The sequence below is a fragment of the Mixophyes fleayi genome, chromosome 2 (assembly GCF_038048845.1).
Source record: "Mixophyes fleayi isolate aMixFle1 chromosome 2, aMixFle1.hap1, whole genome shotgun sequence".
Classification (NCBI taxonomy): domain Eukaryota; kingdom Metazoa; phylum Chordata; class Amphibia; order Anura; family Limnodynastidae; genus Mixophyes; species Mixophyes fleayi.
This window is the reverse complement of record NC_134403.1, coordinates 375,547,151-375,562,463: the sequence shown is the minus strand read 5'-3', so window position 1 is coordinate 375,562,463 and position 15,313 is coordinate 375,547,151. Positions and strand designations below refer to the sequence as shown.

The following is a 15,313-nucleotide window of genomic DNA, read 5'->3' as shown; positions in this document are numbered from 1 at the left end:
CTGACCTTCAGCAGCCAATCGTCAAACTGTTTATCCACGGAGCTCTGGGCTGACTGCGACCAAGTGCAACTGCCCTTAGCGCTGCCTTGTCCACCGTGACATTGTCCTCTCACGCACTCCACGCTGGTCTCTCATAGTGTCCTCTCACGCACTCCACGCTGGTCTATTCCGTTGCCCCCTCACGCGCTCCACGCTGGTCTATCCCGTTGCCCCCTCACGCACTCCACGCTGGTCTCTCCCGCTGCCCCCTCACGCACTCCACGCTGGTCTCTCCCATTGCCCCCCTCACGCACTCCATGCTGGTCTCTCCTGCTGCCCCCTCACGCACTCCACGCTGGTCTCTCCCGTTGCCCCCCTCACGCACTCCACGCTGGTCTCTCCCGCTTCCCCCTCACGCACTCCACGCTGGTCTCTCCCGCTGCCCCCTCACGCACTCCACGCTGGTCTCTCCCATTGCCCCCCTCACGCACTCCATGCTGGTCTATCCCGTTGCCCCCTCACGCACTCCACGCTGGTCTCTCCCGCTGCCCCCTCACGCACTCCACGCTGGTCTCTCCCGTTGCCCCCCTCACGCACTCCACGCTGGTCTCTCCCGCTTCCCCCTCACGCACTCCACGCTGGTCTCTCCCGCTGCCCCCTCACGCACTCCACGCTGGTCTCTCCCATTGCCCCCCTCACGCACTCCATGCTGGTCTATCCCGTTGCCCCCTCACGCACTCCATGCTGGTCTCTCCCGCTGCCCCCTCACACACTCCATGCTGGTCTCTCATAGTGTCCTCTCACGCACTCCACGCTGGTCTCTCCCGCTGCCCCTCTCACGCACTCCACGCTGGTCTCTCCCGCTGCCCCCTCATGCACTCCACGCTGGTCTCTCCCGCTGCCCCTCTCACGCACTCCACGCTGGTCTCTCCCGCTGCCCCCCTCACGCACTCCATGCTGGTCTCTCAGTGTCCTCTCACGCACTCCATGCTGGTCTCTCCCGCTGCCCCCTCACGCACTCCACGCTGGTCTCTCATAGTGTCCTCTCACGCACTCCACGCTGGTCTCTCCCGCTGCCCCCTCACGCACTCCACGCTGGTCTCTCCCGCTGCCCCCTCACGCACTCCACGCTGGTCTCTCCCGCTGCCCCCTCACGCACTCCACGCTGGTCTCTCCCGTTGCCCCCCTCACGCACTCCACGCTGGTCTATCCCGTTGCCCCCCTCACGCACTCCATGCTGGTCTCTCCCGCTGCCCCCCTCACGCACTCCACGCTGGTCTCTCATAGTGTCCTCTCACGCACTCCACGCTGGTCTCTCCCGCTGCCCCCTCACGCACTCCACGCTGGTCTCTCCCGCTGCCCCCTCACGCACTCCACGCTGGTCTCTCCCGCTGCCCCCTCACGCACTCCACGCTGGTCTCTCCCGTTGCCCCCCTCACGCACTCCACGCTGGTCTATCCCGTTGCCCCCCTCACGCACTCCACGCTGGTCTCTCCCGCTGCCCCCCTCACGCACTCCACGCTGGTCTCTCATAGTGTCCTCTCACGCACTCCACGCTGGTCTCTCCCGCTGCCCCCTCACGCACTCCACGCTGGTCTATCCCGTTGCCCCCCTCACGCACTCCACGCTGGTCTATCCCGTTGCCCCCCTCACGCACTCCACGCTGGTCTATCCCATTGCCCCCCTCACGCACTCCACGCTGGTCTATCCTGTTGCCCCCCTCACGCACTCCATGCTGGTCTCTCCCGCTGCCCCCTCACGCACTCCACGCTGGTCTATCCCGTTGCCCCCCTCACGCACTCCACGCTGGTCTATCCCGTTGCCCCCCTCACGCACTCCACGCTGGTCTCTCCCGCTGCCCCCTCACGCACTTTCTGCTGGTCTCTCCCGCTGCCCCCTCACACACTCCCTGCTGGTCTCTCCCGCTGCCCCCTCATGCACTCCCTGCTGGTCTCTCCCGCTACACCTCACGCACTCCATGCTGGTCTCTCCCGCTGCCCCCTCACGCACTCCCTGCTGGTCTCTCCCGCTGCCCCCTCACGCACTCCCTGCTGGTCTCTCCCGCTGCCCCCTCACGCACTCCCTGCTGGTCTCTCCCGCTGCCCCCTCACGCACCTTCTGCTGGTCTCTCCCGCTGCCCCCTCACGCACTCCCTGCTGGTCTCTCCCGCTGCCCCCTCATGCACTCCATGCTGGTCTCTCCCGCTGCCCCCTCATGCACTCCATGCTGGTCTCTCCCGCTGCCCCCTCACGCACTCCCTGCTGGTCTCTCCCGCTGCCCCCTCACGCACTCCATGCTGGTCTCTCCCGCTGCCCCCTCACGCACTCCCTGCTGGTCTCTCCCGCTGCCCCCTCACGCACTCCCTGCTGGTCTCTCCCGCTGCCCCCTCATGCACTCCATGCTGGTCTCTCCCGCTGCCCCCTCACGCACTCCCTGCTGGTCTCTCCCGCTGCCCCCTCATGCACTCCATGCTGGGTTAGTGAGGACCTACTTGTTAAATGATGATATATCCTGAGCTAATTGTCCTCTATGTTAACTTGGCCTAATCTCTGTTACTGAACAAGAATCCTTACTCCCTGTTATTTATCTGTATTGAACTCGCTGCATTACAGACCTCTGTGTGTTCCAGGTCCCACTGCTCCTGCACCAGAAACAGGCCCTGGCCTGGCTGCAATGGAGAGAGAACCAGAAGCCACAGGGGGGTATTCTGGGTAAGTGTCAGGATCAGTGTTCTCCCCTGTCGCTGCGTGTGCCGGGTGTTCCCCTGGCGCTGCGTGTGCCGGGTGTTCCCCTGGCCCTGCGTGTGCGCGCGCCGGGCGTTCCCCTTTAACCGTGTGTACATGTTCTATCTTCAGCTGATGATATGGGCCTGGGGAAGACGCTGACGATGATCGCCCTCATAATGGCTCAGAAACGAGGGCAGAAGTTGGAGAAGGACGAGGGGAAGAAATTAGAGTCCTGGATTTCCAAGACAGGTAACGAATGTGGTTGTTCTCCGTTACTTGAACATAATTCCCCCCGTAGTTGGGGGAAAAACTAGATTTTAATGCGTTCTAGCTCTCCTGGTATAGTATCTCTTTGATGTGTTGCCTGAGGAGCTAGCACTTTTATTAGTAAATACTGTTTGGGAAGTGGATGAGCCCCCTGCGTATTTGGAGCACCACCGCATCACAGCGTCTTGTTTGATCATCTCTGCAGACCTTTTGCACAACAGGTTTCTGATTCATTGACTGATGTGTTTTGTACCATGTCTACAAGAATATGTCACATTAAGACCACCCCCCCCCCCCCATTAACGTTCCCTTTCCTCCGAGAACACTCAGATTAGACTTTATTTAGGACATTTGGAGTCTTTATTACACGTCTCTGCTTTACTTTGTGATATCTTTAAGTATGTTGGTTTATCTGTGTATATTGTTGTATGTCCACGTTTACTTGCAGTATCGCAGGATTTGCCGTTGATTCATGATTTGCAGAGAACCACAGTTTATAATCAATGGCAATAATGCGAAAAATTAATCAGTCTGCAGCATCTGTGGTCTGAGAGGAGGGAACTGTCAATCACAGAAAACTGCACATGATTGACAGTTACCTCCACTAAGACCTCAGATGCTGCACTGTGGAAATTACTTTTTTTATCTCTTCGTTAAGGATATTTTAGCGGCACTTATTTTATAATAAGGACTAATTTAACTACATTTCTAGGAGACTCTGGGAACTAAAAAGGGACAGATAAGTAGCCTAGAAATGATTTGTATAAAAATATGGGGGAGATTTTACATTACTTTAATATTTGACCATTTTATACTCCACTTTCAGCCTTCTCCACTTCCATAGAATAATCGTTATTACAATGTATAGCATGACAGGGCAAAACACAGCTAATTACACTAATGTCAGTGCAGGTCATTCATAGATGGTAGGTAGTGTGTAGCAGCCAAGAGGTCACACAAGTCCAAGACTTTGGGTACAACTGGACTCAGCCAGTTTTGTTCAGCAAGAAAATTAAAGGAAACTTCAAAATAAACACCTTGTCTGTCCAGCACTAACTAAATACAAGTCACTCCTGACTAGCAAACTAAAACAAAACACAAGAATCTCCAGCACTTCTTTCTCACAACAAAGATCAGGCTTCAGAAGGCCCAGACTAGGCTTTGTAAATGGAGCCCACCCTTCTCTCTCCATTTACACCCCAGAGACCAGCTGAACATCTCCCTGGGAGCATTTCCCAAATATAAACATTCCCTCGGACTAATATACCTGCCTGCAAGGTGGGAGTCGTCTGATTGATTGGCTCCAAAAAAAAAAACATCATCCAGTCTGTCTGGGATTACATGAAGAGACAGAAGGTCTGTGGTTAGTTCTCCAAGATGTTTGGAACAATCTCACTTCAAAAACTGTGTGCAAGTGTACCTAGAAGAATCAATGCTGTTTTGAAGGCAAAGGGCGGTCCCACCAAATAATGTCTTGATCTAGATTTCTCTTCTGTTCATTCACTTTCCTTTTCTTAATTGACAAAAATAAACTATTAACACTTCTTTTTCTGAAAGCATTCTTACTTTGTAGCACTTTTTCCATACCTGCCGTAAACATACATATATAATATATATATTACAGCCTTCCCCCCGCCCAGAGGATCATGGGCCGAGTGTGTGATCTAACACCTCGGACACGGATTGACGCTCAGGTTGTAACTGGATTTCCTTCTCCTCCGCTTCCAGATTCCACCCTGACAGTCGGCCGCGGGACTCTGATCATCTGCCCGGCCTCGCTGGTTCACCACTGGAAGAAGGAGGTGGAGCGGAGAGTGTGTGACGGCAGATTACGGGTCTGTCTGTATCATGGCCCCAACAGGGAAAGAAACTGCTCATTGTAAGTACTGCCGGAGGCTGGCGCTGTTACTGATTGTGTTTTATCCCGGGGGGCGCGACATATCCCTATTGTAATAGTTCACACAAACTGCGCCCAACGTTCTTACGCTTCCATTTTATTTTATTCTCTACAGTAAGTTTACAAACACTGCAAATTATACTGATAGAAGTCCCCCAAAATCTACAGGGAATGAGTAGAAACTGGAGACATAGTCCAGGACGGTGGATCAGTACCCCCGCCCCGCCCCCCTCCCCCTGTCACCTCGGGTCTGAGCCAATGGCAGCACACTCGGGATATACAGAGTCATATTGCGAGAGCTGAGTGGTTCCAGATATCCTGGGCTGTCCCTTGTATTTTACTGTATATATCATTGATTTATAACACTTCTATGTGACGGCGTTTGCCCTCATGTGCTGGATGATACCCAGGGAACACTGATGGGTGCGGGGACGTTACAAATAGCTGAAATTCACCCGCACAGGAAGAGCGAATATAAACCACGTCTCCTCTTTATTCGGGGGAGAGACGGAGCTGATTATTTTATATCACGGGTGTAGATACTGATGGATCATTATGGATGATCGGTTCTCGGACCTGTCACACCCAGATGATGGGATCCTGGCAGATGTCAGTGGCTGCAGTATGTAAATGAGAGGGAGGAGACAGTAATATAAACCTGCCCCAGTTACCCCCTCGGTGGTGACATCTGACGTACAGTGAGGTCCCAGGCTGGATGCTGATCCAACTCCATTACAATAATTATATATATATTGTTCTCAGTTACCCCAGATAAACACGATTGCTGTGGAATCCGCTTTTACGTCTCTTATTGGACTACAGAATAACCGTCAGACGGACAATCTTGTGGAATCCGAGATAAACTTATTGCAATAATATATTTCAATATTGTAACCATGTAATTGGAAAGACAATGATCAATCTCCTGATTATGGACTGATGCTGAAAGAGAAACTAGTGCGTTGCCCCCTCCCCCCAAATTCAATTTCTGATATTGGGACAATATAGAACCCGGTTACTGTGCCGTCTGTCCAGCAGCTTCAGTGTATGCTGTTATGTACATTACAATACACATTGGAAACAAAATGTTTGTTATAGTAACAATGTAACTCTCAGTCCCGCCCACTGCGTTTCCTGATGGTGGCTCCCAGCCAGCTGATGTCCTTACACTGTACTATGCAGAACAGGGACAAGTCATGTACACAAGTAGCTGAAACTGATCGTTCTGTTCCACGTTCACGCTGCATGTGACTGAGAGGTTCTCTCGCTTCTAGGCTGGCGCAGTACGACATCGTTGTCACCACCTACGGCCTGGTATCCAAAGAGATTCCTACCAAGAAGGAGGAAGGAGACGTCCCAGCTAAGGATCAGGACCTGGAGGTAGGTTGCAGTGGGTTCATACCTGAAGATGTGACTCCAGGTGTCTGTGGGGTCCAAACCTTCCACTGTTCCAAAGACTTAGTGTCCCGAGTGATATGGTCTATGTATGGTGGGCTTGATGTCTGTGCTGGTTACCTCCACCAGAGGGGAGAGGGGCTGGCGGTTCAGTCTGGTATTCTTGCGGCTTACGATGTATAATGCGTGAGGCGGGGGATGGTCGATGCGTAAGGCGGGGGATGGTCGATGCGCATGCGTGAGGCGGGGGATGGTCGATGTGTGAGGCGGGGGGTGGTCGATGCGTGAGGCGGGGGATGGTTGATGCGCATGCGTGAGGCGGGGGATGGTTGATGCGCATGCGTGAGGCGGGGGATGGTTGATGCGCATGCGTGAGGTGGGGGATGGTTGATGCGTGAGGTGGGGGATGGTTGATGCGTGAGGTGGGGGATGGTCGATGCGCATGCGTGAGGTGGGGGATGTTCGATGCGCATGCGTGAGGCAGGGGATGTTCGATGCATGAGGCGGGGGATGGTCGATGCGCATGCGTGAGGCGGGGGATGGTCGATGCGTGAGGCGGGGGATGGTCGATGCGCATGCGTGAGGCGGGGGATGGTCGGTGCGCATGCGTGAGGCGGGGGATGGTCGATGCGCATGCGTGAGGCGGGGGATGGTCGATGCGCATGCGTGAGGTGGGGGATGGTCGATGCGTGAGGCAGGGGATGGTCGATGCGCATGTGTGAGGCGGGGGATGGTCGATGCGCATGCGTGAGGCGGGGGATGGTCGATGCGCATGCGTGAGGCGGGGGATGGTCGATGCGCATGCGTGAGGCGGGGGATGGTCTATGGGGGTGCGTGAGGCGGGGGATGGTCGATGGGCGTGCGTGAGGCGGGGGATAGTCGATGGGGGTGCGTGAGGAGGGGGAAGGTCTGTGCGTGAGGCGGGGGACGATCTATGCGCACGTGTGTGGTGGAGGATGGTCTGTGCGCATGCGTGAGGTGGGGGATGGTTGATGCGCATGCGTGAGGCAGGGGAGGGTCTGTGCGTGGGCGGTCTATGCGCACGCGTGTGGTGGGGGACGGTCTGTGCACATGCGTGAGGCAGGGGACGGTCTGTGCGCATGCGTGAAGCGGGGGGCGGTCTGTGTGAAAATGTGGGCCGGGGGATTATCTATGTAGAAGTTTGACCCATTTTATTTCCGGACAAGTCTGCCCCCTCCCCTCTTCTGCGGATGGCTTGGGCTCGCATCATCCTGGACGAGGCTCACAACATTAAGAACCCGAAGGTGCAGACTTCCATTGCCGTGTGTAAGCTGAGAGCCGGAGCACGTTGGGCGGTGACGGGGACCCCCATCCAGAATAACCTGTTGGATCTGTACTCTCTCCTGCGGTGAGATACGAGGGGCGCTAGGTGTATACAGCCTGATCTGCCTTCCTAGACCTCACTGGAGGTAAAACATGTCTCCTTGCAGGTTCCTGCGCTGCTCCCCTTTCGATGAGTTTAAGTTGTGGAAGAATCAGGTGGATAACGGCAGCAGGAAAGGAGGAGAACGGCTGAATATCCTGACGAAGAGTCTGCTGCTGCGGAGGACCAAGGACCAGCTGGATCATACGGGGAAACCCCTGGTAAGTAGATGAATGTGTGACCTCGCCTCCGTGCCCTGTGTGTCAGTATGCACACACCTACAAATATACTGGGCAGTGTATGTATACACGTATATCAAGGGATGAACATACATATATAAATCAGGGCACTGCACACACACACATGTATACACCTGACACCCCGTGTTCCTGTGTCACGCAGGTGGCTCTCCCCCAGAGGAGCTGTGTGTTACACCAGTTGACGCTGTCTGAGCAGGAACAGGCCGTGTATGACGTGATATTTGCCAGATCCAGGTGCGTTAACAGTATGTGATGTCTGCTATGGATATAGAGAGAAGCTGCTGATTGTCAGGATACAGAGCTGGGTATATTTTGCATATAGAGAGACAGTAGGAAAAGGGTCTGATGGCCGGCAGGGACAGGGGTGGTGGGTACGGGAGGATGGGAGTGGTGGGTGCGAGAGAATGGGAGGGACGGGAGTGGTGGGTGCGGGAGAATGGGAGGGACGGGGGTGGTGGGTGCAGGAGAATGGGAGGGACGGGAGTGGTGGGTGCAGGAGAATGGGAGGGACGGGAGTGGTGGGTGCGGGAGAATGGGAGGGACGGGAGTGGTGGGTGCAGGAGAATGGGAGGGACGGGAGTGGTGGGTGTGCGGGAGAATGGGAGTGGTGGGTGCGGGAGAATGGGAGGGACGGGACTGGTGGGTGCGTGAGAATGGGAGGGACGGGAGTGGTAGGTGCGGGAGAATGGGAGGGACGGGAGTGGTGGGTGCGGGAGAATGGGAGGGACGGGAGTGGTGGGTGCGGGAGAATGGGAGTGGTGGGTGTGGGAGAATGGGAGGGACGGGAGTGGTGAGTGCGGGAGAATGGGAGGGACGGGTGTCTACAGAAACTTATGGCTGTGAATAACTCGTCCTCTGCAAATTCCACAGATCCACTCTGCAGAATTATTTGAAGAGACATGAGGGGGGATCACACACATCGGCTGGGGGTGCAGATAATCCCTTTGAAAGAGGTATGTCTGCAAACTTGTGTGTGATGGAAATATAAGTAAAAACTCTGTCTGTGCTCGCTCTCTCTCTGTCTGTGCACGCTCTCTCTCTGTCTGTGCACGCTCTCTCTCTGTCTGTGCTCGCTCTCTCTCTGTCTGTGCTCGCTCTCTCTCTGTCTGTGCACGCTCTCTCTCTGTCTGTGCACGCTCTCTCTCTGTCTGTGCACGCTCTCTCTCTGTCTGTGCACGCTCTCTCTCTGTCTGAGCACGCTCTCTCTCTGTCTGTGCACGCTCTCTCTCTGTCTGTGCACGCTCTCTCTCTGTCTGTGCTCGCTCTCTCTCTGTCTGTGCACGCTCTCTCTCTGTCTGTGCTCGCTCTCTCTCTGTCTGTGCTCGCTCTCTGTCTGTGCACGCTCTCTCTCTGTCTGTGCACGCTCTCTCTCTGTCTGTGCACGCTCTCTCTGTCTGAGCACGCTCTCTCTGTCTGTGCACGCTCTCTCTCTGTCTGTGCTCGCTCTCTCTCTGTCTGTGCACGCTCTCTCTCTGTCTGTGCACGCTCTCTCTCTGTCTGTGCACGCTCTCTCTCTGTCTGTGCACGCTCTCTCTCTGTCTGTGCTCGCTCTCTCTCTGTCTGTGCTCGCTCTCTCTCTGTCTGTGCACGCTCTCTCTCTGTCTGTGCACGCTCTCTCTCTGTCTGTGCTCGCTCTCTCTCTGTCTGTGCTCGCTCTCTCTCTGTCTGTGCTCGCTCTCTCTCTGTCTGTGCTCGCTCTCTCTCTGTCTGTGCTCGCTCTCTCTCTGTCTGTGCTCGCTCTCTCTCTGTCTGTGCTCGCTCTCTCTCTCTGTCTGTGCTCGCTCTCTCTCTCTGTCTGTGCTCGCTCTCTCTCTCTGTCTGTGCTCGCTCTCTCTCTCTGTCTGTGCTCGCTCTCTCTCTCTGTCTGTGCTCGCTCTCTCTCTCTGTCTGTGCTCGCTCTCTCTCTCTGTCTGTGCTCGCTCTCTCTCTCTGTCTGTGCTCGCTCTCTCTCTGTCTGTGCTCGCTCTCTCTCTGTCTGTGCTCGCTCTCTCTCTGTCTGTGCTCGCTCTCTCTCTGTCTGTGCTCGCTCTCTCTCTGTCTGTGCACGCTCTCTCTCTGTCTGTGCACGCTCTCTCTCTGTCTGTGCACGCTCTCTCTCTGTCTGTGCACGCTCTCTCTCTGTCTGTGCACGCTCTCTCTCTGTCTGTGCACGCTCTCTCTCTGTCTGTGCACGCTCTCTCTCTGTCTGTGCACGCTCTCTCTCTGTCTGTGCACGCTCTCTCTCTGTCTGTGCTCGCTCTCTCTCTGTCTGTGCTCGCTCTCTCTCTGTCTGTGCTCGCTCTCTCTCTGTCTGTGCTCGCTCTCTCTCTGTCTGTGCTCGCTCTCTCTCTGTCTGTGCACGCTCTCTCTCTGTCTGTGCACGCTCTCTCTCTGTCTGTGCACGCTCTCTCTCTGTCTGTGCACGCTCTCTCTCTGTCTGTGCACGCTCTCTCTCTGTCTGTGCACGCTCTCTCTCTGTCTGTGCACGCTCTCTCTCTGTCTGTGCACGCTCTCTCTCTGTCTGTGCACGCTCTCTCTCTGTCTGTGCACGCTCTCTCTCTGTCTGTGCTCGCTCTCTCTCTGTCTGTGCACGCTCTCTCTCTGTCTGTGCACGCTCTCTCTCTGTCTGTGCACGCTCTCTCTCTGTCTGTGCACGCTCTCTCTCTGTCTGTGCACGCTCTCTCTCTGTCTGTGCACGCTCTCTCTCTGTCTGTGCACGCTCTCTCTCTGTCTGTGCACGCTCTCTCTCTGTCTGTGCACGCTCTCTCTCTGTCTGTGCACGCTCTCTCTCTGTCTGTGCACGCTCTCTCTCTGTCTGTGCACGCTCTCTCTCTGTCTGTGCTCGCTCTCTCTCTGTCTGTGCTCGCTCTCTCTCTGTCTGTGCTCGCTCTCTCTCTGTCTGTGCTCGCTCTCTCTCTGTCTGTGCTCGCTCTCTCTCTGTCTGTGCTCGCTCTCTCTCTGTCCTCTCTCTCTGTCTGTGCTCGCTCGCTCTCTCTCTGTCTGTGCACGCTCTCTCTCTGTCTGTGCTCGCTCGCTCTCTCTCTGTCTGTGCACGCTCTCTCTCTGTCTGTGCACGCTCTCTCTCTGTCTGTGCACGCTCTCTCTCTGTCTGTGCACGCTCTCTCTCTGTCTGTGCACGCTCTCTCTCTGTCTGTGCTCGCTCTCTCTCTGTCTGTGCTCGCTCTCTCTCTGTCTGTGCTCGCTCTCTCTCTGTCTGTGCTCGCTCTCTCTCTGTCTGTGCTCGCTCTCTCTCTGTCTGTGCTCGCTCTCTCTCTGTCTGTGCACGCTCTCTCTCTGTCTGTGCTCGCTCTCTCTCTGTCTGTGCACGCTCTCTCTCTGTCTGTGCTCGCTCTCTCTCTGTCTGTGCACGCTCTCTCTCTGTCTGTGCACGCTCTCTCTCTGTCTGTGCACGCTCTCTCTCTGTCTGTGCACGCTCTCTCTCTGTCTGTGCACGCTCTCTCTCTGTCTGTGCTCGCTCTCTCTCTGTCTGTGCTCGCTCTCTCTCTGTCTGTGCACGCTCTCTCTCTGTCTGTGCTCTCTCTGACTATCTTTGCGCTCTTTGTGACAGTTGCTCGGGAGTTTGGCTCCAGTCAGAATGAGGTTGGCCCCCAGCCGGTCCCGCAGGGCTCCAGCACGGTACATATCCTGTCCCTGCTGCTCCGCCTCCGCCAGTGCTGCTGTCACCTATCTCTGCTGAAGACGGTAAGTGTGACCCCAGATCTGTGCTCACTATTCCCGCTATTGTCTTCTGTCCCGGTCACGCTCAGTAGCACGGAGGTCACAGCTTTGTAATCGAGCGACCTGTCTCCCTCAGTTGTTCTGGTTTGGGGTCATATACCCCCATATACCCGCCACGTCTAGATAAACAGATTGTATTTGTCCTTGTGTCTCCGTCTGGTTCCAGCGGTGATGGACTCGCCGTCGTTCCCTCTGTTTATTACATAACATACACAGCAGTCGCCATGCCAGGTGCTCCCTATCTACACGTTACCAGCTCCCCCTTTGTTACATGGTGACCCTGTGACCCCATCTCTCCTCCCAGACTCTTGACCAACAGGAGCTGAAGAGCGAGGGGCTGAGTCTGACCCTGGAGGAGCAGCTGAACGCCCTGACCCTGTGTAACCTGGAAACCCCGGACCCCAAATCCACCGTCTCCTTGAATGGAACCAAGTTTCGGGCTGAACTGTTTGAAAGTGACAGCGAGAGCACAAAGGTGCGTGATGGAAGATGTTATAGTGTCTGCAATGTCTGCGTATGATTAGTGAGTGTACAACATCAGGATACGTGTGTGTAGGATACTTGTGGGTACGTGTGACATTAGCGGACGTCTATAACATGTGGATAAGTGTGTTTAGTGCATGTCCTGAGTCCTGGCGTGTGTGTGTAACATGTGGCTGGCTGCTCTCGGTATATGAACCCAGATATATTACTCTCTCTGCTAACTCCTAGATAACTTCCTCTGTCTCTTTCCAGATCGACTCTCTTATCACAGAGCTGAAAACAATAAATGGTGGTGCTGAGCCCCAGAAGAGGTACGGGAGAATTTGGGGTGTCAGTGTTGATCACTGACTAGAGGATTATGGGTAGTTAGTCAGTATGTCCATTAGGGATCTGATATTGTGACCGGTCTAATACATAGTTTCCAGAGTTAGCCTGATTCAGTTATCATTGGTCTGGTTCTTGTATCGTTACCAGCGTCATTGTGTCTCAGTGGACCAGCATGCTGAAGATTGTGGCTGCGCATTTGAAGCGCATCCGGCTCTCTTACGCCACTATTGATGGTTCCGTCAATCCCAAACAGCGGATGGAAGTTGTGGAAGAGTTTAATATCAACCCCAAAGGACCCCAGGTATGGAAATCGGCTTTCCCAGAATGCATTCTTCATGTCACCTCAATGCCTCCTCCAATCGCTGCTTATAGAGCGTTACTTTGTGGTCTTTATTGATCTTACCAGTAGGATAATATTTAGTAATCGCGTATGATAGAGCGGACAGGAAGCAGATGGTGCTCGGCTCTCTCCCCTAATGTCCGCACATTCTGCTGCCAGGCTCTCACTATGGGGATCTGTCTGTCCAACAGCATCCTCTGATACAGTGGGAGCTGGAGGCTCTGTAATATTAGGGAGTATGGAGCGTAATAACTCCGGGGCTGTGGAATTGACCGGGGTTCATGATAAAGAGGGTGGAGGAGGTGTTCTGGGGTCTTGTTATGATTTGGGCTCTCTCTCTCCTTTCCAGGTCATGCTCGTTTCCCTCTGTGCTGGTGGCGTCGGCTTAAACCTGGTTGGAGGAAACCACCTGTTCCTGTTGGACATGCACTGGTAATGACTGTGCAGAGTACGAGGTCAATGTGCCCGGAGCGTTCAGAACCTGAGAACGTTCCGGACTGCGTGTGGTTATAGGTTCAGTTACACGACTTTACTAATGATAAAATACTATTAATAGGATGATTTTACCAGCGTGTAAGAGGCCTAAAGGTGCAAATATTCTACTGCAGGGAGAAAATTTTCTATAAGAAAAGGATAACATGTGAATTCCCTGTAAATCAGCGTTTAGTTCTATTCCCAAACTTATATGTAGACGTTTCCTAACATTGACAGAAATATAGATCTGATTTGAAGAGATCTTGGTACTCCCATATTGTGCCCCTGGTGTTAGTGACATCTATAGTGATTCTGGATGAGGATCTACAGAAGGATCACAGCAGATTCTGTCACAGGACAACATCCCCCTTGTAGTACAGAGCAATCTGGTGTTACCGAGAAGGTGTTATAATGGCCGGTGGCATATAAAGCAATTATTATTTATAAGCATTATTACGTGTTAATGTATGTTGGTGCAGAAAACATAACTGGTGCTGTAGCAAGGGGGTGTCATTTATTTCTCTGGGTGTACGTCTCCCTCTTCTCTCCTAGGAATCCAGCCCTTGAGGATCAGGCTTGTGACCGAATCTACCGAGTGGGACAATACAAGGACGTGGTTATACATCGGTGAGAATGTTGGGGTCTTTCCTCGTTGCGCTGATGGGAGGAGTCATTTTCTGAGCCTCATTAGAGTAGTTTGTTATTTTCCTATCACTGCTGGGGGTAATCTGTCGGATACTCCACGGCCTACCCGACGCTGCGGGGGATGGCACAGGTGTCTGGTTATATCTGCTCACCATGTGGTAGGGGATGGGGAGGTAATGAGTATTCTTAATTATTCTTAAAGGACAACACTACATGTGGCCAATAATATGACCTCTCGTATCGCAAATAGGGTGTTGTCCTCCCATTAACCAAAGCAGGATAACGAGCATCGGTAATCTGGCTCCTGCAGGGGGGGCCCTGCTGTTTGCTGTACAGGGGGGGGGGATTTAAGTGACACCACTGAAGGGTTTTCCTATGGCCCAGTTGGTGTATTTTGTCATTGCTCTCGTCTGATGTTCTTCTAACCTCTTCCCAGGTTTATTCATTGTTAATGCATAATTACTGCTTTGTTCTGCTAATTGTTTTCTTATTATCAGGAGTATTTAGTCTGTTTTAGTTCTATATATTTATTGTCCTGATCTCTTCTATACAATGTACCCCTATAACCATTATTACTTTGTATGAGAACATGCCTAGCTGTGGTATTACCAGGAATAGCTAGGTGACCCCACGCGTTTCTCTTCGTCTTCCATAAACACGTCGTCGATGCTCAGCATATTGTTTACAAGTGTAATAAGTACCGGTACGTCTGTCTCTACAGCAATTGTCCTTCATTGATAATAATCATTCTTCATGTTGCCCCCAGGTTTGTGTGTCAGGGGACGGTGGAGGAGAAAATCACTCAGCTCCAAGACAAAAAGAAAGATTTGGCCAAGAAGGTTCTTTCTGGAAACAGCAGCACGTTCACCAAGCTCACCCTGGCCGACCTGCGGCTGCTGTTTGGGGTGTGAGCAGCGTATATCTCATGTGATACAAGGGTTATATAATAAGTGCTCAGCCTGTGTAAGGCGCTCGCTTACTTGATTTACTGTTTTTCTGTTGAATGTAAAACACTATTTTGCATATGACGAGTATTATCTGTCATCCCCGTCTTATTTATGAAGGTTTTTAAAGCGTCTTTTCTTATATATGTTTATATAAATGTTGTGTAATAAAGCAGCGTGTTTTATATAATTGACTGTTTCCAAGTTATTTTACCTGCGTCAGATACCGCTCCAAGAGGTTAAGTGCCGTTAAGCAGCGTTATAATCCAGCTGTGCTGGCGGATGTATAGGTATTATAGTAATGTATATACAGTGGTGGACTTGGACGATCTGGGGCCCTGGGCCCCTACCCTACATGAGTCATGATTACATATCAATCGTACAACATACAGCGCCCCACACGCGTTACATCTTTTCTTCAATCACACATGCCCCTCCCCTTGTCACACCTACCCCCACCCGACCCTACCTTGTC

The 15,313-nt window shown here is 53.3% G+C and overlaps 1 protein-coding gene across 1 annotated transcript in view; it reads left to right on the top strand.

The window, feature by feature from the left end:
• Positions 1-15,028, top strand: part of TTF2 (transcription termination factor 2) — a 31,183-nt gene extending 16,155 nt beyond the window's left edge. The window contains exons 10-24 of the mRNA XM_075197503.1: positions 2,609-2,690; positions 2,835-2,954; positions 4,701-4,851; positions 6,144-6,249; positions 7,452-7,633; positions 7,716-7,869; positions 8,051-8,142; positions 8,779-8,861; positions 11,456-11,589; positions 11,930-12,100; positions 12,361-12,419; positions 12,583-12,736; positions 13,125-13,207; positions 13,802-13,876; positions 14,661-15,028. Of these exons, the coding sequence (XP_075053604.1) occupies positions 2,609-2,690; positions 2,835-2,954; positions 4,701-4,851; positions 6,144-6,249; positions 7,452-7,633; positions 7,716-7,869; positions 8,051-8,142; positions 8,779-8,861; positions 11,456-11,589; positions 11,930-12,100; positions 12,361-12,419; positions 12,583-12,736; positions 13,125-13,207; positions 13,802-13,876; positions 14,661-14,805 (1,791 nt within the window). The 3' untranslated portion in view covers positions 14,806-15,028. The remainder of the gene's footprint in view (positions 1-2,608; positions 2,691-2,834; positions 2,955-4,700; positions 4,852-6,143; positions 6,250-7,451; positions 7,634-7,715; positions 7,870-8,050; positions 8,143-8,778; positions 8,862-11,455; positions 11,590-11,929; positions 12,101-12,360; positions 12,420-12,582; positions 12,737-13,124; positions 13,208-13,801; positions 13,877-14,660) is intronic.
• The last annotated feature ends 285 nt before the right edge of the window (positions 15,029-15,313 follow it).